This window comes from Vulpes lagopus, chromosome 8 (genome assembly GCF_018345385.1).
Source record: "Vulpes lagopus strain Blue_001 chromosome 8, ASM1834538v1, whole genome shotgun sequence".
NCBI lineage: Eukaryota > Metazoa > Chordata > Mammalia > Carnivora > Canidae > Vulpes > Vulpes lagopus.
The window spans coordinates 26,218,628-26,241,618 of record NC_054831.1 but is presented as its reverse complement, the minus strand read 5'-3'; the positions used below and the strand labels follow the sequence as shown (position 1 = coordinate 26,241,618).

The window sequence follows — 22,991 nt, the reverse complement described above, 5'->3', positions numbered from 1 at the left end:
TCAAGTCATATGCTTCATAACTGAGCCACTCAGGCTCCCCCATATAAAATTTTAATGTTTTAATGAAATTGTTTCTCTTCTGAAAAAGCAAATGCTTTTTGAGGAAAGATAAAATTGCAAGGAAATTTTTTAATAAAAAAGCTACATTTATTTTAGCAAAATTAGCAAACAGTAGCTTCATTGTACACTTAATCACTTAGCTCATATTTAAGAGACTGTAGCACCAATTTAAAACAGTGACCAGGACCAGAACTGCAAAAATAGGTTATACTGGGGAGCCTGGATGGCTCCATCAGCTTAGCATCTGATTTCTGCTCAGGTCATGATTGCAGGGTCCTCAGATCAAGCCCCATGTCTGGTTCTGTGGGGAGTCTGCTTCTCTCTCTCCCTCTCTCTCTGACCCTCCCCTCACTCCTGTGCACTTGTAGGCAAGCATTTGTGCACGCGCGCACACACACACACACACACACACTCTCTCTCTCTCTCTCTATCAAATAAATACAAATCTTAAAAAAAAGAGATCATATTGCAAAGCAGTATAAATAACAAAGTGTTTATATGCTATGACAAGGACATAGTAGCAAAGTTTTCTTTTTGGAAAAAAAATACTCTTTGTTAGCTAGAATACATGTATAAATATATTCAACAATAGATATTCAAGAGTTACTTTGTGCTAAGAATTATCCTAGTTGTTAATGGCATAATAATGAATATTGCAGAGTAGATTGATGTTCTATGGAGCCTATAATAAAAAAAATTCTAAAAAAATGCCTGTGGATTTAAACAAAATATTAAAAAGATACAGAGCTTGGCAGCCTGGGTGGCTCAGCGGTTTAGTGCCTCTTTCAGCCCAGGGTCTGATCCTGGAGACCCGGAATGGAGTCCCACATCAGGCTCCCGGCATGGAGCCTGCTTCCCCCTCTACCTGTGTCTCTGCCTCTCTCTCTCTCTCTCTCTCTCTGTCTCTCGTGAATAAATAAATAAAGAAAATCTTTTAAAAAAATAAAAAGATAAAGAGCACTTTAAATTGAATAAAACAATAGGATGTAAATGAAGTCTAATTTGAATCAACTCAAGGAATTAAATGCCATCCTTAAAGTCAAATAAAGTAGTATAAGAAAAATTTGCCACCATCATAGTGCGTGAATGAATTGAGGTATTTGCTATGAAGGAGTCTAAAATGGACTATAGGAAAGTGCAGCTTTGGGGGGATTTTTATGGATTTCCAATAATTTACCAAAGATAATTCCTAAATATAGGGAATGTACATCACAGAAACGGAAAGAGATAGAAATTCTGATGGAGAGAATGAGGTGCTGAATATTCAGTGTAATAGATTTTACAGAAAGAACAGATGGAAAGATAAAAATTGAGTATTATTATTCTTAAAAGATTAACATTAATTATAGGTTCAGAAAGCAGCAAAAATTCCTAGCAGATAAAGGAAATCCATATATAAACTAAGAAGAAAGGGAGCTAAAACAAAATTTTTAATGAAAGGATTGAAAATGGAGGCATTAATAAGATCCCCTCAGATGAAGTGCTATGGTATTATAAATAACTTTATGTCAATAATTTGAAATTTTTAGGGAAATGGACAAATTTCATAAAAACAAAAACTTTTGCTAAGTGTACACTATAGAAAAAGTGAATAGTCTTCTATCTGTTTAAGAATGGAATCTATAATTTCAATCATTCCCCAAGTAGAATGGCCAGCATAGATGGCATTACTACTAAATTTTATCATACTTATTTAAGAAATGATGACAATTTTACACAAATTATCTTACAGAGTAGAGGAAGAATGAATATTTCCCAACTAATTTTTTGAAAATAGTATAATACTAATACCAGACACTGCTCTTGACAATGCAAGAAGAGAAAATTATAGTTAAATAATCCAAAATGAACATAGAAACAAAAATCCTAAACCATATCAGATAATTAAATCCAGCAATATATAAAAATATGAATATATTATGATCAATTGGAGTTTATACCAGAACTGCAAAGATGATTTTATATTTGAAAATCAATATATACTTGATTGATTAAATATAATTCATAATACTAACAGAATGATGGAGAAGTCAATCATTTCCATGAATGCTGAGATAACATTGAGTAAAATTTAATGCCTATTCATGATTTAAAAAAAAAAAAAAACCTCAGTGTACAAGTAATGGAAAAAACTTCCTCAATCTGATAAAGAGCACTTAAGAGAAATCTACAGTTAACACCATTCTTAATTGCAAAATATTGCATGCTTTCTCACAGACATCAGAAAAAAAGACAAAGGTGGTAATTCTACATCCATTTTATTTATCATTGTACAGGACTTGTGAACCAATGCAATAAAATAAGAGGGAAAAAAAAGGGAAAGAAGGAAGAAAAGAAAGAGAGATTTAAAACATAAATACTGGAAAAGAAGATGTACAAATATCTTAACCGTTTGTTATGACATCTTCATAGAAAATACAAAGAAATTGGCAAACTACTACTAGAACTACCTAAGTTATCAAGTTCTTAGGATGGTATGTTAATATTCCAAGATATAATTGTCTGTCTACATGTTCATAGAAACAATTGGGAAATATAATTTAAATTATAACATTTGCACACACACACACATTTCCAAGGTCTGCTGGGAGGGCACAGAAACAATGACACTGTGTTAGCAATGACCATACCTAGTAACCAGATCTGGGTTTCTAATACTGTTCTCCAATAAAAGGGACCAGGGATCCTTGGAGAAATTGCTGATTCTAGGGCTGGAGCAGGGAATATACAAGATGAGTCTGGAACATCTTTTAGTGGCAGGATGCAAGAAAGTGCTCCAAAAACAGAACTATGGGAATATGTGAAAGGACACAGGACTCAACTGAATGGGCACCCAATGGCCAAAACCGTAATGATTTGAACATCATAGATAATATAGTACTGAATTCCAACCCAAAGTGTAAAATAAATATCTATGAATCCATACTGGTATAAATAAATCATCGGACAAATATTTAAATGGGGAAGAGTAGATAAATGTTCTATATAGAAGAATGCTAAAAGATATGCAGACATGATCCTTGCAAGGGCATGGAGAATAATCCTCCCCTATCCTTAAGTAAAGTCTGTACACTGCTTTTCCACAGAGGTGAAAAAAGGATTAATATTAAAGTGGTGAAGTCTGACAAGTCATTATTAATGAGAGTGTATACTGTCCTAAGTGATAGTACATACCCTTGATATAAAGTAAGGAGAATGGCACTTTACCTCCATGGTCTTCCTTCCCAAATTACATGATTCCAGGCTACTCATTAAAAAAAGTCAATTGAGGGACATTCTACAAAGTACCTGACCCATATTCAAAATTGTTAAGGCCATAAAATACAAGGAAAGTATAAGGAGATAGGACACCTAAATATAATGTAGTATCCTGGATCAGTCCTGGGACAGTAAAAGACATTAGAAGTAATAAGTAAATACTAAAAATATATATAGATTTCAGATAATAATAATGTGTCAAACACTTGTTCATTAGTTGTGACAAATATATTAATTCAAGATGTTAATAATAGAGGACACTGGGAAGGAGGTATGGGGGAACTCTATGCTATCTTTGCAATTCTTCTGTAGATCTGAAACTATTCTAAAGTAAAACTATTTTTAAAAATTAAAAAATGTAATATTTATGACCATACATCAACACATGGGAACAAAAAAAAATATATGACAAGCTCTGAAAAATGTAACTGAGAATAACGGAAGAAGATAAATTGATACACTAGCTCATGGATTAGAAGATGTACTACTTGTTTTGGGGATTGTTTTGTATTTAATGATTTATGTGTTCTGTAGAAAGAGGGCCCTAACTTTGGTAAAGGAGATGTATACCAAATTGAAGCAAACATTTATTTTAGAAATACCATAAATTTCCCCTTTAAAGCCAGGAACAATATAAATTTCACTCAATACTGTTTTTGCTAAAACAGCAAGATGAGTAAAACATGGACAGTATATAAGGACCAGGAGGAATAAATTAATATACTATTCATAGATAAAATGATTGCATGAAGGAACTAGAAAATCTTAGGACTAAAATGAAAGCATATTAAAACAATGTATAAAACAATCATATTCCAACATACCAGCAATAAAGATTTAGAAAATATGACAAAAATGTTGCAATTTAAAAAATATATTTTTAAAATAAAGGAAAGAAATTAACATTAAAATTATATGCAAGAAATTTATGAGAGATTGTGTGTCTTTGTTGAATAATAGTAAACAATATTTCAATAAAGAAGAGATATATTCACGGATGGGAAACTCAATATTTTAAGGTGACCATTCTCTCAACACTCGTCCATATATTCAACTTTATTTTGTGGAACTTGACAAGATAATACAAAAATGATACGAAAAAACAAACTTCCAAGAAGAGTCAAGAATACTTTGAAAAAGAATAAACTGTGTATTAGGAAAGTTGTCCTATTAAATATCAAATCCAATTTAAAACTACATTAAATAAAACTATAATATTGGTGCAGGCATAGAAAGATTGACCATTGGCACAAAATTAAGAATTTTGAAACAGATTCATTTAATATATATAATATAACATATATATTATATAATATATAGGTATATATGTATATAATTACATATGAAAGAGGTACAATTGCAGATTAGTAGAAGTAATTATTCGATTGTGAAATAAATAAAAGTAAATGCCTACTGCACATCATATATAAATATACCACAACACAAAATTCCAGGTGAACTAAAACCTAAATAGAAAAATCAAAAATGCTTTTAGAAGAAAATGTCTTTATGAACTTAGATGAGAGAAGGATTTCTTCAGACAATGAAGCACAAACCAATGAGTAAAACAAGGGTAGATTTTGTAAATTAAAATGAAATAATTTATACATCAAAAGACATCATGAATACACTGAAAAAAAAGCAAAATTGGTATTTCAAATGCATGTAACTGAGCATTCATCTTCAGAATAATATATGTGTGTGTGTAGTGTATGTTGGTGTATACATTATAAAAACAAACAAGCATAAATGTATAAAAGATATAAAAGTCATTTTGCACCAAGGACACCAGAATGACAAAAAAAAAAAATCAAGAAAAACACGTAACCACACTATTTAATCAAGGAAGTAGGTAATAACAGAAATTATATCCAAAGTGAGTAAACATTAGCTGTGGGAGATGTAAAACAATAGAAAATCTCATAAAATTAATAGCAGGTGTTTAAGACAGAATGGCCACTTTGGAGCACAATTTAGTAATATTTGAGCCAAATAATTTCACTTCTGAGAATACAGCCTTTGGCCAAATAATTCCACTACTGGGTATATATCCTATAGAATATTCTGCATATGCATAGTAGAAGAAAATGTGCAACAATTTTCAATCCAGGGTTTTCATAGTGGTAAAAACATTAAAAACAATCAGAATGTCCAGCAAATGTAGAATGGATAAAAACAATACAAATACAATATGGAATACTTCCTGAAATGAAAATGAATGGAAGAGCCTAAGGCTTATCTCAAAAAACATAAATCTGAGCCCAAAAATCAAATTACATGTGGACACTACAGTATGACCATTTTATTCATGTTTTCATGATTGTAGAATGGAATTTATGTCTTAATATCAGGTTCAGTAAAAAAGCTTCTTTTGGAAAAGTAGGGAAACAGTGTCTGGGGCAAGAGTACATGGTCAGCTTCAATTTATTTTTGATGTTTACTTTCTTAAGATGATAGGCACATTAGTGTTACTTTTCTATGCAAAGTGTATTTTGCATAGGTAATAACTCTATTTGATTAAAACAACTAAGATATACTTCAAAAAAAAGAATGTGTAGGATTTTCCATTAAGAATCTGTAATGGCGGGATCCCTGGGTGGCGCAGAGGTTTGGCGCCTGCCTTTGGCCCAGGGCGCGATCCTGGAGACCCGGGATCGAATCCCACGTCAGGCTCCCGGTGCATGGAGCCTGCTTCTCCCTCTGCCTATGTCTCTGCTTCTCTCTCTCTCACTGTGTGCCTATCATAAATAAATAAAAAATTTAAAAAAAAAAAAAAAAAGAATCTGTAATGGCGGGATCCCTGGGTGGCGCAGCGGTTTGGCGCCTGCCTTTGGCCCAGGGCGCGATCCTGGAGACCCAGGATCGAATCCCACATCAGGCTCCCGGTGCATGGAGCCTGTTTCTCCCTCCGCCTGTGTCTCTGCCTCTCTCTCTCTCTCTGTGACTATCATAAATAAATTAAAAAAAAAAAAAAAGAGAGAGAAAAAAAAAAAAAGAATCTGTAATGGAACTGTTGGTGGGAATGTGAACTGGTGCAGCCACTCTGGAAAACTGTGTGGAGGTTCCTCAAAGAGTTAAAAATAGACCTGCCCTACGACCCAGCAATTGCACTGTTGGGGATTTACCCCAAAGATTCAGATGCAATGAAACGTCGGGACACCTGCACCCCGATGTTTCTAGCAGCAATGGCCACAATAGCCAAACTGTGGAAGGAGCCTCGGTGTCCGTCGAAAGATGAATGGATAAAGAAGATGTGGTTTATGTATACAATGGAATATTACTCAGCAATTAGAAACGACAAATACCCACCATTTGCTTCAACGTGGATGGAACTGGAGGGTATTATGCTGAGTGAAATAAGTCAATCCGAGAAGGACAAACAGTGTATGTTCTCATTCATTTGGGGAATATAAATAATAGTGAAAGGGAATATAAAGGAAGGGAGAAGAACTGTTGGGAAATACCAGGAAGGGAGACAGAACATAAAGACTCCTAACTCGGGGAAATGAACTAGGGGTGGTGGAAGGGGGGAGGAGGGCGGGTGTTGGAGGGGAATGGGTGACGGGCACTGAGGCGGACACTTGACGGGATGAGCACTGGGTGTTTTTCTGTATGTTGGTAAATTGAACACCAATAAAAATTAATTTAAAAAAAAAAAGAATCTGTAATGGACACTGTAAATCTTTTATGGTATACTAGTTTTAGATTTCTTTGGAGACTATAATCATCCAATGATTCAAAGTAGCATCTACATATGCATGATTATTGTTGCAACTAAAATGTGAACCCATCATTTATGTGAAAAATAAAGAAAATGTACAGTTTGACAATTCTGTGAGATCACAGCAGATCTTCAGATGCTCTTACCCAAACCTCCCATACATTTCTGTCTACAGACACCTGAAAACCTATTATATCAAAACTATCTAACCTTTTTTGTTTTTATTTTGTAAGAATAATTTATTCTTTCAGCACTACTGAAAAGTAATGGTTCAATGAGTAAATATTGACTTAAGGCAGATAGCCGAGTACTTCTCTAACTCTAACATATGTGTAACAAGATGGAGAGCCATCTGTTTTCTGAAGATAGGAGGTTAAGCTAGTATATTCAGTTTGAGAAAGTGCTATACATACACACCCAAATTACTACATTCAGATATGTTTGTTTTTTTTAAAAAAAGTCCAACTTACAACTGCTTTCATCTTAGCATTGAAGCCTTATCCACAACTCATAACAGGTTTTTCAAGTCACATTAATGTGATCTTAAGCTTCCTTCATAGAAGCAATAAAAACAATCATAAGCCTTTTTCATTACCACATGTTTAGAAGGTAGGACAGACATACCTCCCTTACCAAGGTCATATCACAAAATATGAACAAGAATGACTCTAATGATGGTAAACCACTTTTATCTTTAATTTAAAAAAAATTTTTTTTTTAAAGAACTGTGGCTTCCAATAGTTGTTAAATCACTGCCTGCTTAAGAATGTGAACTTGGAATAATGGAGGCTGAACATGTCCTTAGAGAATCTCATTATATATGACACATAACTCAAATGTAAAACAAATAGGGAAGTTTAAAAATTTCAGGATATTTATAGAAAAGCATTCACCATTATGTGTCAAGAATAATAAAATTGTACTCAAATGAGAATGGTTGGAACTATATTAGGTTAATTAGACAAATAAATATTGGGAAATAACAAGTTCCACAGTTAAAAATAAATTATAATTTATGTTATTGGAAAGATGCACATATAATTTTTTAAAAAGATTTATTTATTTATGTGAGAGAGGAGGGGAGAAAGAGCACAAATGGAGGAGTGGCAGAAAGAGAAAGAATTCCAAGCACACTCCCTGCTAAGCATGGAGCCTGATGATGCCAGGAGCTTGATCCCAGGACCCTGAGATCGTGACCTGAGCTGAAATCAAGAGTTAAACTCTTAACCAACCAAGAGACCCAGGTGCCCCAACACACAAAAATATTAAAAAAAAAAATTTCGTGCAAGAAGAAAATGCAAAATACATTAAAATTTTGAATAACTTGTTTTTTAAAACAAATGGGTAAATATATAGAATATCTACTAGAGAGATTTTCTCAAGAATCAAATAATTATCTCAAATGGAACTAAAGATGAATTTAAAAAAGAGGAGAGATACAATGGTGAGAAACTAGACCAGCAGTGGGAGCTTAATTATTTGGTCAGTAAACAGACATTGAAGACAGTTAAGGTCTTTGTTAAGCAAAGACATATAGATTGGGAGAATTATTTGGATTTATTGTAGATATGAGATCTCAGGTGCAACAACATCCACTAATGATTATAGGTAATTTGAAATTCCATCCTCACAATGTTAATACATTGTCATAGTTGAATTAGGTATTTGTGTGGTAAAAAACAAAAATAAACTATATTAGTATAAGAAGTGTAAATATTTTTAAATATATATAAATGGTTTTATATAAATAAATTAACTTGAACAATATTATAGCAACAAAGTACAATAACAAGACAAAGTTTAGTTGCAGAGCTGTGATGGCAGAAACTGAATAAATATACCAATCTAAACAAGTTGTAGGAAAATATTCTATGAATTTTAAGATATAAATATAACAATAAGTCTTAATTCTCTCCATTCCTATGCACATGGACACCATATTGCAGCTCTTCTATATGATATCATTAAATTTTTTTTAAATATTAAATCTGACTATATGAGTAGAAATAATATCACCTGTTTAAAAGTTTAGAAGACTAAAAAGAAAGATAACCAACATAGACATAGTAAATTTTATAATGCTTAACCTCTGAGATGCCTGATTAATGTTCATTGATGTTGCTTTATTCTGAAGAGGACGATGATAGATGCTAAAAATGATTTCCAGAAAAATACATTATGATAGAATATGTATAGATGGAAAGAATTCCTATGTTAGAGAAGGGAAATTAAACCAAGAAGAGTCACTGCAAGAGTATATTTGCAATATTCTGCAAGCTTTTTGTGTAAGACTATTTTAATAATATGAATAGGGAATCTAAAATTATTAAAGGTAAGAAATTTAATTTTTTAAAAAGATTTTATTTTATTTATTCATGAAAGACACACACAGAGAGGCAAAGACACAGGCAGAGGGAGAGGCAGGCTCCATCCAGAGAACCCAATGGGGAGTTCTCTCCATCCAGAGAACTCAATCTGGGGACCGGGATCACACCCTGAGCCTAAGGCAGAGGCTCAACCACTGAGTCATCCAGGCATTCCATAAAGGTAAGAAATTTTAGCTGGTGAAGTCATCCTCTATATAGTGCGCCACAACCATTTAGCAGTAGACTGATGAATTACATTATAAAAAGCAAAGACCTTCCGGAGCCTGACAATCTTTCTGGTTTAAATGAGAAGGAAATTTGGTGACGTCTTCTCTTTTTTCCCAAGACTCTTCCTTCACCCCAGAAAGACAAGTAAGGCTGTAAATCTTTCCAACTATTGCTGCCCAAAGTATTTTGTGAAAGAGATCTTGCTAAAGAGAAAGTATAAACATATTTTTAGGTTTTCAAGATTTTACAGTGTGTATAGCAGCTATTAAAATGAGAAAGTTACCAGAGCTCGAAATACAATTTGAAAAGTCTAAGTAGAAAAAAGCCAACAGAGATTCTTTCATCTTTAAACACATTCGGACTAGGAATGTATGGTAGAGGAAAAAATTTTCCACCCCAAAATGTGTCTCTTTGGCATATGGATTGTTTTAGGTCGATTATTTTTAAGAAACAGAAAACTCAAGAAGTTTTTCTTTTACTAACTGCTTAAAAGAATTTAGATAGAAGACCTGTTCCAGGAAGGGAGCTAGGACCATAGTTAACTATAGTTATAATATGAAGTAGGATGGGTAGATAGGTAGGAACCAGCAAGGCCTGTTTGATCAAAGTCCTCTCAATATCCCACTGTTTCTGAGTTGGCCAGCAAACATTTGTTTACCAAACATTTACTCTTTTTCATCTTCCTGTAAATTGCTTTCCTTAGCTTTGAGGTCCCAGACTTCTCTCCCCTTCTGTTCAGGATGACCTATGTACCGCATCTTGCCTGTCTTTGGAATCTTTTCTGTTTATGTGAATCCTTCTGATGTATGTTATTAAATTTGATTTTCTTCTGTTACCTGTCTCGTGTCAATTTAATTCTTAAACCAGCCAAGAGAATCTTGAGGGTAGAAGAAAATTTTTCTCCCCAATAGTACAAATGCAGGACATAAATCACAGCCAGATATTCAATGAGAATCTAGAATACATCAGAGTCTAAAATAGCATTATAGTCATTTTGGAATCAGAATTGCACCAGAACAACACTATGCTTATGTAAGCAAATTATATGCATTTTCTCTGTGTTTACACAAACACACACATTCATATTATTTTTTTAAGGATTTTTCTAAAATTTATTTATTAATGAGAGAAAGATAGGTAGAGAGAGAGAGAGAGAGAGAGAGGCAGAGACACAGGGAGAGGGAGAAGCAGGCTCCATACAGGGAGCCCGACGCGGAACTCGATCCTGGGACTCCAGGATCACGCCCTGGGCTGAAGGTGGCGCCAAACCGCCAAGCCACAAGGGCTGCCCACACATTCATATTAATTTATACACTGTATTTAAGATAATTCTATATAATGCAAATATGTGAGCTCAGTTCTTCTTCACTGATGTTTTTACTATAATTGTATTATATTGAGTTCGATAAAACCACAAAGATGCCACTAAGTGACTAAATATTGCATACATGAGAAAAAGAGAATTAAAAAAAAAAAAAAAGATGCCTAAGTCTCTTCCTATTGAGATAGATCCTGTACGCATATGCACATCTCTACATCCACCCATAATAATTTACATATTAGATTATTTTTCCTTAGAAAATTTTCTTTTAAGTCGTTCTGAGGTATGTACAATAACATAGCTCTCTACTTAATAATGGTTTTGGAAGCTAATAAATCTTTAAGTATTTTACATCCTATTTTAGCTAAAATCAACTTTGAAAATTAATGCAAATTATACTCACTAAATTTAGGAATGGAGTATAATTCTAGGTAATTTAAGAACCACCATACAGTTTCAATTAAAAAAAAAAAAGTTGCCTGCTAGCTGATTTTACAGATATCCAGTGATTCATGAGTCTATCTCTGCATTTTATTTCAGCTAAAATGCACAATAAAGGCTGCAGTGCAAAGTAGAGATACAACATGATCTTTAGAGAAAGCTATAAAATTCAAATTAGAATAAATTTGCTGTGTAATGATAATTTTTCGGCCTTAATAACTTCATTATATAAAATGTTCTCGATTACATAGTAATGAAGTCTCTGTTCAATGAAATTCAGTAAAGTAAGGCATATACCACAATTCACAAAATATTTATGATATTTTAGCAAATATTATATTCATTTGGAAAAGAAACAAAATAAAATGCTTAAAATAATATTATAAACATATTATAAATATACAGAATTATTGAACATGAAATTATTTAATCCTATGTTTATGTCTGGTTATTAAAAAGCATAGAAAAGAAATAAGTTATATGGTAAAATTTTAGTTTTAATTTGAGGTAATATTTAAATACCAAAATGGGAAAAATCAATCTTGTTTTCACTTATATTTATTTCTCTAATATACCATCACCAAATGAAAAGTTATTATTTGCAGTTGATTATAATTTAATTATACCATTAATTTTATTTTTAAAAATCTAATTATATTAATTTTGGCTTTAAATTACATAACACAGCAGAAAATTTGTCATTCATGTAATTACAAATGACTTTAGTATGAAACTTGTTACAAAGTAAACATGCCTACCATTGTTGTCTCAGCAATGGAGCCAAAGCTGTTTATGAATATGTTGCATGTGACATTAACAGGAGGACCTGAAAGAGAGATGAAAACATAAGGGCTCTTTATTTTCAAATAATCCCATGCTTTTCATTAATAATTTTTATTTTATTTTATTTTAATTATTATTTTAAAAAGAAAATATGTATTTTTATATTTGTATACGCCCTGATTCTGTGAATAATCTGAATTGAAAAATCACAAATTCATAGTCTCCTTTGAACACTGATGCTGGTCCTTATACAAGTCATTAATCTCATTTAGTCTCAGTTTCCTTGATTTGATATCTCTAGTAACTTTGTAAATGGCTGATTTGGTAAATCTAACATCTGAACACCTTCAGGCTGTTTCTATTGATTTTTTCCCCCTTATTTATGGGCCCTATTTTGCTGCATATTTTTTGTCACATAATTTTTGTGAGGTTAAAAACTGGATACATTAGATAATACAATGTGGCAACTCTGGAAACCAGACCTTCACTTGCATCCCACAAATGGTCTCTGCTGCTGTTCTTTGCTGGTGTTCTTTGCTATTTAGTGACTTATCCAGGTAAGTCACTAATCACACTAAATAATCACTTTACCTAAAAAATGTCTGCATTTCCCTATGGTGTGCAGTCACTGAGGTCTCTGCTCAGTGACCTTAGTGGTCAACTAGTGATGGTCAGATTACCTTATTGCCCTGAGTCAATACATCTTCCACCCTTTGCCAGGGACTTCATGTTTGTTTGGAGGGATGCCTTTAGTGTTCAGGCCTTTACCTTCACTTCCTTTCTTGCACAGGGTTTGAAGTCAGCCAGAGGTGAGAGGTTGGGGACCTCCCAGGTCTTCCCTAGGCATGGACACAGCCTTACACTTGTGTGTACTCTCTAGACCTACAAGAGGATATTAGAGCTTTTCAAAGCTGCCTTGGAGCATCTCATTCTTCAGATCTTTTAAAAATTTTTGTTCAGGCTCTTGTTTGCCCAACTGGTATCACAGCCTTAGGCAGCTGCAGCGTTAAACCTTTTCTTGTAATCATTTTCAACAAATGCCCAAGGATAGGATTGCCCTACTGGGAGAATTCCCAGTCATAGCCCAATAACAATAAGCCCTCTGAGTGGGACTCCTCTAAGGAGTAGGCCAGATTAAAGTAACATAGCTGTGGAGATGGACTTTCTGAGGGGCCAGCCTTTGATACATGCTGGGCTCCTGGACTGTACAGCTTCTGTGGTTGAGAGGCTTCTGGTTTTCAAGGCTACCAAGAGCTCAGAAGTGGAACCTATTTAAATACTCGCTGTTTCTAGAGAAGCCTATTGGTTTGTTAATTACACATTCCTTAGTGTGTTGCAAGCTTTTCAGAGCCTTTAAAGTTCATTTTGACCATTTTTCCAGTATTTCTGTTGCTTTTTTTGGGAGGAGTGAATTTACAGAGAACATCGCTCCACCATTCCAGAAGTCCCCTATAAGTGCCTGATTTAGCATTCATCATAAAACCAACAAATTTTGTTTTTATGAGATCCATTTATTCACTCCTTTACTAACTATTTAAAACTGTGTACACCAAATTGAAGAAGACCCAATGAGATTATTACCTAGCAGAGTAGAAGGAATAGGATCTTATAAATTGGTGATTACTTCTCGTTACCAGGTGTTGTGCAGATTCATAGATACCATTTAATCCATATCACATTGACAGTGGGTAATATTACCATTTTAAAAATAGTGAATTAAAGCTCAGAGAGGATGACATAAGGTGCTAATAAATAGTACGTTTAGAATTTGAATCATCAGTCTGATTCTAGGAATCATTCTTTTTCCCCATCATATCAGGTTGTCCCATGATCTTCACATAACATTACATCCAAAGGATTCCATTATCTGGCTACTGACTTTGTTATGAAGCTGAAATAGTATGTGGTAGGGATTAAAATAACTCTATGAGTTAAACTCACCTAATAGATAATGCCACACACAAAAACCTTATCTAAGATAGCAGCCCCTTGCCCTGTATCTCTATGTCCCCCTCACTAAAGATAATCCCTTCAATTTATTTAATGGATTCTTTGGGGATTTACCTAATTTTCTTTAAATAATGAGTTTATTTTGCTACTCTTAAGTGTTCCAGTTTTGGATGCCTCCACAGCAGAAGAGGATTTAGCTTTCTATCAAACATTATCACCATCCCTATTAACATAAACCTTTTTTTCTGTCCTCCTAGGACACAGATACTGTTGCATTGTCATTGTTGTTAGATTCGTATATACTTTTTCTATCATGACAAGGTGAATATTACCTCCAACTAAGTCATGCAATAAATTATGACTACTTTTCCTGTCCTGACAAACATTTTCTGGAGGTTGATAATTGCTTTACGTATTTTACATAGTTTCCTCCATATGTATCATTAACTTACCCACAAGTTCTAAAATGTCTAAATTATGTTTCAATGTCAGATTCATCACATATTTTATTAGCTTTATCGTCCTTTGCATTTACTCCAAAATGAGACTTTTTGTTTTGGAGCCTAGCAGTGATCTTATGATCTCACATGATCATTATACTGGGGATTACTTCTATCTTCTCTTTGGTGGGATCTCCTTTCTTGGCCCGCATATTTTCGTTTTTCTTTGTTTAATTCTTCATTGTATTTTTTTAAAGATTTTATTTATTTATTTGAGAGTGAGTGAGAGAGAGAACAAGCACACAGAGGGAGAGGGAGAAGCAGACTCCCCACTGAGCAGAAAGCCCAATGTGACGTTCCATCTTGAGACCCTCGGATTATTCATTACTGAATGAGCCACCCAGGCACCCCTATTTCTTCATTTTAGTAGAGCATGTCCTTTAGTAATTTTTGGAGAAATGGTGCACATGGATATGAAGCTTTGGAGAATTTGCTTGTTCACAATTTGTTTAAACATCCTCTCAATTAACACCTAATTTTGGTATACAATTTTAGGCTGAAAGGGTTTTTTTCTGAATTTTAAAGATATTTCTCATTGTTTTTTATTTTTTGTATTGCTATTAAAAATATACAAAGCCATTCTAATTCTCAATCCTTTGTAAAGATAAAAAAATCTTTGTGCCAATATTTAAAAATAAATTTAAAAAATAAAAACATAACAATGCCTCATTAGTTAGAATAGCTGAAAATTATTTGTGGTTTCAATTTTCATTTTCTTGATTGCAGGTGCACAATTTTCATCTTTGCTTTTGTACTCATTTTCTCATTTCCATTTGTCTTGCTTGAATAAGACAGGGGAAAAAAACAATAAAATTATTCAAAAATGAAGCTCATGATCCATAAGCCAATGAATTCTATGCACATTGAAATAATCTTTAAAATAAATCTGTACCTAATTCTATGCACATTGAAACAATCTTTAAAATAAATCTGTACCTGATTTTAACCTAGATGATATGGCATGCAACCAAAACACCAATATTTGTAAAAGTTCCCCAGGTGATTCAGATGTACAACAATGCTGGAAACCACTGGCCTAAGGAACTTCAGAGTAGGAACCTCTGTGCCCATTATACTATAGGGCTAAAAATGAAAGATTTTCTTAGAAGTGAAGAAATAGGGAAGAGTCAGAACTTAGAGTTAGGCCTTGAAGATGCAAGGCCATTAATTTTGATTAGAGAGTGGCCTATTATAAATTTGATCAACAATGCTAATAAAACAAGTAAATGCTGCACAGTTAGAAAGAGCCCAAAATCTATTGACCATCAAGATGCGTAGAACATAAAATTAAACAGAAATAGAAAATAAATTATTTTAAATATGAAGGATGGACATTAAAGAACAAGAAAATCTCATGAAAGTCCTGAATCCAAGAGGTGCTATAATTATTTGACTACTAGTAGACAGATTTTTAAAAAATATTTCTTTCTGGGATCCCTGGGTGGCACAGCGGTTTAGCGCCTGCCTCTGGCCCAGGGCGCGATCCTGGAGACCCAGGATCGAATCCCACGTCGGGCTCCCGGTGCATGGAGCCTGCTTCTCCCTCTGCCTATGTCTTTGCCTCTCTCTCTCACTGTGTGCCTATCATAAATAAAAAATTTTTAAAAAAATATTTCTTTCTTATTTCTAAATATTTACAAATGTTTAAAATTTTTAAGACAATAAGGGTGTCTTATACATCAATATGTGACAGAGGAGAAAGCATGAATCTTTTACATCCTGATTATTTTATCCCATCACAAGAGAAGTATGAAGTCACAATTAACTGTTAGATTCCTTTGACTTAATATAAGTCTAAAGTACTGAACCCTAAAATATGTACAAGTACCTGGCAATTTTGAAAAGCTAAAAACAATCATTCATATTTTAAAAGTTATTGTTTTCTAGAGAATGCTCAAACTTTGCTATTTTCTTTTGCTGCTAACAGTAATATGAATATAAGGAATATTGCTTAGCTTGAGACAAATTCTTCTGTGCTCTACTGACACACAGCCTTTGGAAAAGGAAAAACACAAGGACATTGGTATTTGGGTTAATTCATCTTTCACAAAAAATCATCTTTCGGGGATCCCTGGGTGGCGCAGCGGTTTGGCGCCTGCCTTTGGCCCAGGGCACGATCCTGGAGACCCCGGATCGAATCCCACATCGGGCTCCCAGTGCATGGAGCCTGCTTCTCCCTCTGCCTGTGTCTCTGCCTCTCTCTCTCTCTCTCTCTCTCTGTGTGTGACTATAATAAATAAATAAATATTTAATTAATTAATTAATTAATTAATTAATTAATTAATTTAAAAAAATCATCTTTAGATAAAATGTTGATGGAAGTGCATCCATGTTGGGAAACATGGCCCAGTATATTCTTGTCACTATAAGACTGCCTGCTCATCTGACTGTGAACTCACTGGGTTAAATTGGAATTAATAAAACAATGAGGGTGGTGGGCAGTTGATTTTTCTTATTTTAATTTAGCAAGAGGCAGGGGCTTTATTTTAGGGACTTTAATTTCTTTGTGGACATTGAATAAAAAATGAGGCATTTTTTATTATGTTGTTTCATCTCACCCTTTAAATTTAATTATTACTTTATAATTTTACATGGTGGTGGTGAAAATAGAATGAAAGTGGAAATTCAGTATAGGCTTTGGGAGCCTGAAGTGAGTGCTATTTGTTTGGATACATTTCAGTGTCTCTTGGGTTTTATGGCACTTCCTAATGAGTCCAGGAAGATTCTGAAAGTAGCAGTATTAAGTTCGGTGGAAGGCTCCTCTGAGGAATTTGCCTTCTCTCTAAAATGCACTGGCATCCCAAGTTGATCAGAGGCTTGCATACAAGGTCAATGAGTAAAATAAGGAAAATAATGCATTTCCATAGAAGAGCAAAGGGTCATAGGAGGAGTAGCTAATTGAAGTCTACTTCTAGTTGGGAATATGATGTTTTATAATATAGGAAATGGACTCACAGCCCTTGCCTCTTCAATATGCCTCCAAACCAATGCAAAAAGCTCCTCCTAATGGCAGAAAGCCAGCCTGGTATCAGAGTCTAAATTTCATGTAGCAGTACAGTAAGTCACTGAGGTATAGCCTTTGGTTCATTCCATTGGTTGTCACATGTGTTCTTTGCCTGATTATTAGAATACACAAAAGTGCCATACAGTTCCAGTTTGACTACTTATGTGTATATTCTCTTCTTCAGCAGAAAGAAAGGTGAATGAATTCAGGCACTAAGTTTCTTTCTTTTTTTTTTTAATTTAATTTTTTTTATTATTTATTTATGATAGTCACAGAGAGAGAGAGAGAGGCAGAGACACAGGCAGAGGGAGAAGCAGGCTCCATGCACCGGGAGCCTGATGTGGGATTCGATCCCCGGTCTCCAGGATCGCACCCTGGGCCAAAGGCAGGCGCCGAACCGCTGCGCCACCCAGGGACTAAACCTTAATTCCAAATTTCAAAAATAGAGTAGACATGCCCTTGAAATATGTGTTTATGTATATATGTGTGTATATATATGTACATATATACATATATATGTATAGATATAATTTTATTTAAAATTTTTTTAAAACATTCTAACAGTGTAAAGCAACTTGAAAGTGAAAGTCATGTTTTTAAAGGTAGTCTTGGGCTATATCATGGAATGTCTTTGATGTGATACAACGTAATTGGAATTTATTTTGTGATGATGAGGGAGCCATTACAGATTTCTTTTTTTTTTTTAAGATTTTATTTATTTATTCATGAGAGAGACACACACACAGAGAGAGAGAGAGAGAGAGAGAGAGAGGCAGAGACACAGGCAGAGGGAAAAGCAGGCTCCATGCAGGGAGCCTGATGTGGGACTCGATCCCGGGACTCCAGGATCACGCCCTGGGCCGAAGGCAGGCGCTAAACCACTGAGCCAACCAGGGATCTCCATTACAGATTTCTAATCATGGTTGTATAGTGAATCAACACAACACAGCGAGTTGTTAAATAGATGGCGAAAGCTTAGAGACAGAGAACACATGAATTTATTGTTATAGTCTAGGTGGGAGATAGGATGTCCTTGACCAAGGCAGTGACAGTGGAGATGGATTACAAAGAAGGAAGTGGATACAGTACCATAATGTTTATCAAGCCCTGTATTTATAATTTAAGCTTCTGGTCTATGGCAAATCAGAGCAGCAATCTTAGAGTAATCTTTCTACCTTAGCTATTGATATGTATACTCAAAAATTTTACAGAGAATGAAGCTCAGAGAAGACTGGAGATATTCTATTGCCATTACAGAGAGCACCTGTTTAGCAGTCTTTGGCCAATCTGCTACTTCTCAGTGCCAGTGCAAAAGCTGTTACATCCATCTAATACACTGCTATGTTTAGCAGCAGAGCAAAGAATTGCTTTAGCATCCATATGGCAAATTGTGCCTTTAAATTGTTCATTACATTAGCCATCATTGGCCCGAAAAGTAAATGACAGTACTTGCAGATGTTTTCAGTGGTATGTTTTCTTTTAGATGTCCCTTGAAGAAGTAGAACATGCCTTTCAAATTCAGATATAGATAAAGGCAAAATGGCAAAGTACATCGCAAAGCCTTGGCAATTAGATTATTGCTATTCATACTAGGGAAAAACTATTCACAAGGCAAATCTCAAGCAAACAAACAGAGAAACCAACAAAAAAATAGCCCAAGATTTCATAGAAATAATTCCAAGAAAATTTTAACATAATGTTGTATTAAAACCTCACCCTTTTCAAAGACATAGAATTCAACTGAAAGACTCAATCTCAAAAAAAGGTTGTATTTACATCTATACACGTGAACTTACGTGAGTACATGTCACATGTATGCATGTAGTCATGTCACAAGGAGAGACATTATTTATTTATTTGCTTATGTTAAAGATTTTATTTATTTATTTGTGAGAGAAAGTGGGGGGAGGGGCAAAGAGAGAAGATGAGGGGGAATTCTCAAGCAGACTCGCTGCTGAGCATGAGGCCCTATGTGGGGCTCGATCACAGGACACTGAGGTAATGAACTGAGCTGAAATCAAGAGTCAGATGTTTGACTGAGCCATCCAAGTGCCCTTTATTTTATTTTTTGATTGACAAAAATAAACTTGATGACTTTAGATCCAGATTTAAATTATTTGTTAGATACTCGAAAAAAGTTTGAAATTTATGGCATAAAAATAGGATCCAGTTTCTTCTTTCTGTTCCCTTTCCTTCCATTTCCTTCCTGCAAATGCAGTCCTAAAGCCATTCAATCGGGCAACACAAGATGGGTATCCGTGCTGGGATGGCTATGGGGAGCGTGGTAGACCAGACAGGATGAGAAGGACATCTGGGGAGAAGGGGTATATACACAGCACACACAGGATATTACAGCTAGAGGATGTTCCTATAGGGAGACAGCTGGTGTGGAGTATTAGAACCAGAGAAGGGTAAGGAGAGTGTCCACATGGGGGCATCTGGGCATGATCTGTCAGAGTCTGAATAGGAGGGACTCTAGGGCATTTGTGCAGGAGAGAGAGTGGCCAGTGACTGCAGACAGGGAGAATTATTATATATTGATCAAATAAATCATTATTTTAATGATATAGGGAGCCAGGTTTCTTACTGTCAGATGAGGACGTTAAAATATGAAAACTCAGAAACTAGAATAAACCTATGGTATCAGAGATATTAGTATGAATCATAGTTTTCAAAGAGAAGTAAAGATAGAGATGTAAATTAATATACATATGAATATAAACATGTGTATTTATGCAAATGTGTGTATGTGTATAGATAAATCCTAGAATATATCAACTTAATCAGTTAATCAAAGTGAACATTAACAGTGATAGCAAAATTTAACATGGTCCATCATCTGATAAAATATAATCAGAACAAAGCACCACTTCTGTGATACTCCTATTAAGATGCATTACTTAAAATGAATCATGAAGAAAATTACTAATGCAAACTGAGATATATTCTGCTAAATAAAGGAATAATAATATATTTTCTAAATGTCATGGTCATAGAAAGCATGAAGTTTTGGTTCAGACTGAAGAAATTAAGGGGAAATAGTAAAATAAAAGACATGATTCTAAACTGGATCCTTTTGCTATGAAGTCATTTTCAGGTAATTGATAAAATTTGAATGGGAGCACACAAATTGGATGGTAGCAATATATTCACTTTTGTTTCTTATTTCAATGGTTAGGATGTGACTAAGAGAATGTTCTTATTTGTATGATACACTCATATATTGGGGCATCAAGTCAAAAACTTTCAAGTGGTTCAGGAAAAAAAAATTGTGCTGTACTTGCAAATCTTGTTAATTTGAGAACATTTTAAATGAAAAAGGGAAATTACTACATAAAATACATTAAACACTAAAAATCAAGGAAAACATAAGATCTAGGGCATACCAATCTAAATTTGTGAGCATTTCATGTGAACATTTATAGTTTTAGAAAGACTTATCATTAAAGAGATTCTTCTGTTAAGATGACCTTGCATTATGTAAAACTGCAGGAGGAAACCTATATTTTCAAAAAAATAAGTGTGAACTTCAATCAAGAATAATGTCTGCATAAATATAAATAGTTAAAATGGATAAAGAATATGCTAATACTTTTCCCTGAAAAAGAAGCCAGGTAGGAATTAAGTAATAGGTATACATGCCATCCTGGGGGATAGAATGTGTTTTTGCAGAATAAACTATTTGAAACCTGGATTTGTGATGTGAGAGAAAGGGATTAATATAGAGAAATATTAAAAATGAAAAAACAGAAACCATAAAGACATTGTGAAGGCAAACAATGGTATTTCTAGATAAAGAAAATAACCATTGGAGATTAAATTTTTAAAAAATGGCAAAAAGCAATAAATGTTTGGGAAGGATATGTAATTGGGTGATTCCTGAGAGAACACTTTCTGCCTGAATCCCAAATTAGATGTAAGGGTTATCAAACAATAAGGTCAAAAGAAAGAAGTAGAATCCAGAAAAGTTGGTAAAATGGCCTGGTAAAATAGAATTTTATTGTCTATGGATGTACATTTATTTGCTATCTGATTGTCTTTCATCCACTATCCTGCTTCTAGTTTCAAATGACTCCTAGATGCTTCTATTTCAAGATGGAAAGTTAAACATAGTTTTCTTTCTCTCTGAGGACATAAAATGATGTTAGCAAATAAAAATGAGACTAAACAACACATCACACAAAAGAAAATGGGAGGGAAGTCATAATTAGTTTGATGACACAAAATATAGAAGGCAGGAAAAAACAAAACAAAACAAAACAGTTGATCAATGAAACAGAGCAGAACCTAAAATAAATGTGCATTAGGGCAGCATGAAGAAGGGAGCTAATGTGGTAGGACTGACCCAGGGAGGCACAGAGCTTAGGGTCCTCCTCTTCAAGAAAGGAGGTGGGAAGTTAAAAGGGGTCTGCGGGGAGAAACCAAAGGTACCTGTCTTAGAAGTTCCTTGCATCCCATCCATATTCCTACAGAGCAGGAATGGCTTGGGGTTTAGCCTGAAGACATTTTTGAAGGCATGGAAATAACTTTTTTTTTTTTTTTTTACTTTTTGCAAACATAGTTCATTAAGGTGATTGGGAATAATATGGTTCTCTGAATCAATGAGGACTTTTAAAATGCTTTATTTTCCCATCTATACTGAGATATCATTGACATACAACATTGTTTAAGTTTATGGTGCACACTGTATTGATCTGATACAGTTGCATATTGAAATATGATCACCACCTTACATTTACACATCTCCACCATGCCACATAATTACTATTTCTTTTCTACAGTGAAAACATCAATGATATATCCATTTAGCGACTTTTAAATAGCAACTTAGCAATTTTTAAAAAAGATTTTATTTATTTATTCATGAGAGTCACAGAGAGAGAGAGAAGCTGAGACTTAGACAGAGGGAGAAGCCACCTCCATGCAGGAAGCCCTATGTGGGACTCCATCCTGGGACTCCAGGATCACACCCTGAACTGAAGGCAGACACTCAACTGCTGAGCCACCCAGGCATCCAAACAACTTAGCAATTGTTAATCATCCAGTATTAACTATAATCACAATGCTGTGCATTAGATTCTTAGAATTTATTCAACTTCTTATTTCTTATTTCTTCTCTTTGGAGAAAACAGAGTTCTGATACTACATTAAAACTAAAGCTGTCTGTATTTTGGCATCTGAAGGACTGAAAGACGCCAGACCATAGCCTAGTTGACACTCAACACTCAGCTAAAGCACAGTTCTGTTCAGGGCAGGAATGTCTCTGTCAGATTTCCTTTTCTAGTGAAAAAAATAGCAGCAAATCATCTCCTTACACACACACACACACACACACACACACACACACACACTGCCACCA

The 22,991-nt window shown here is 34.4% G+C and overlaps 1 protein-coding gene across 3 annotated transcripts in view; it reads right to left on the bottom strand.

Moving 5' to 3' along the window:
- GLRA3 (glycine receptor alpha 3) overlaps positions 1-22,991 on the bottom strand; it is a 175,206-nt gene that overhangs the window by 109,089 nt on the left and 43,126 nt on the right. For all 3 annotated transcript variants that reach the window (XM_041767713.1, XM_041767714.1, XM_041767715.1), the window contains one exon: positions 12,154-12,221. In XM_041767713.1, coding sequence (XP_041623647.1) covers positions 12,154-12,221 — 68 coding nt within the window. The remainder of the gene's footprint in view (positions 1-12,153; positions 12,222-22,991) is intronic.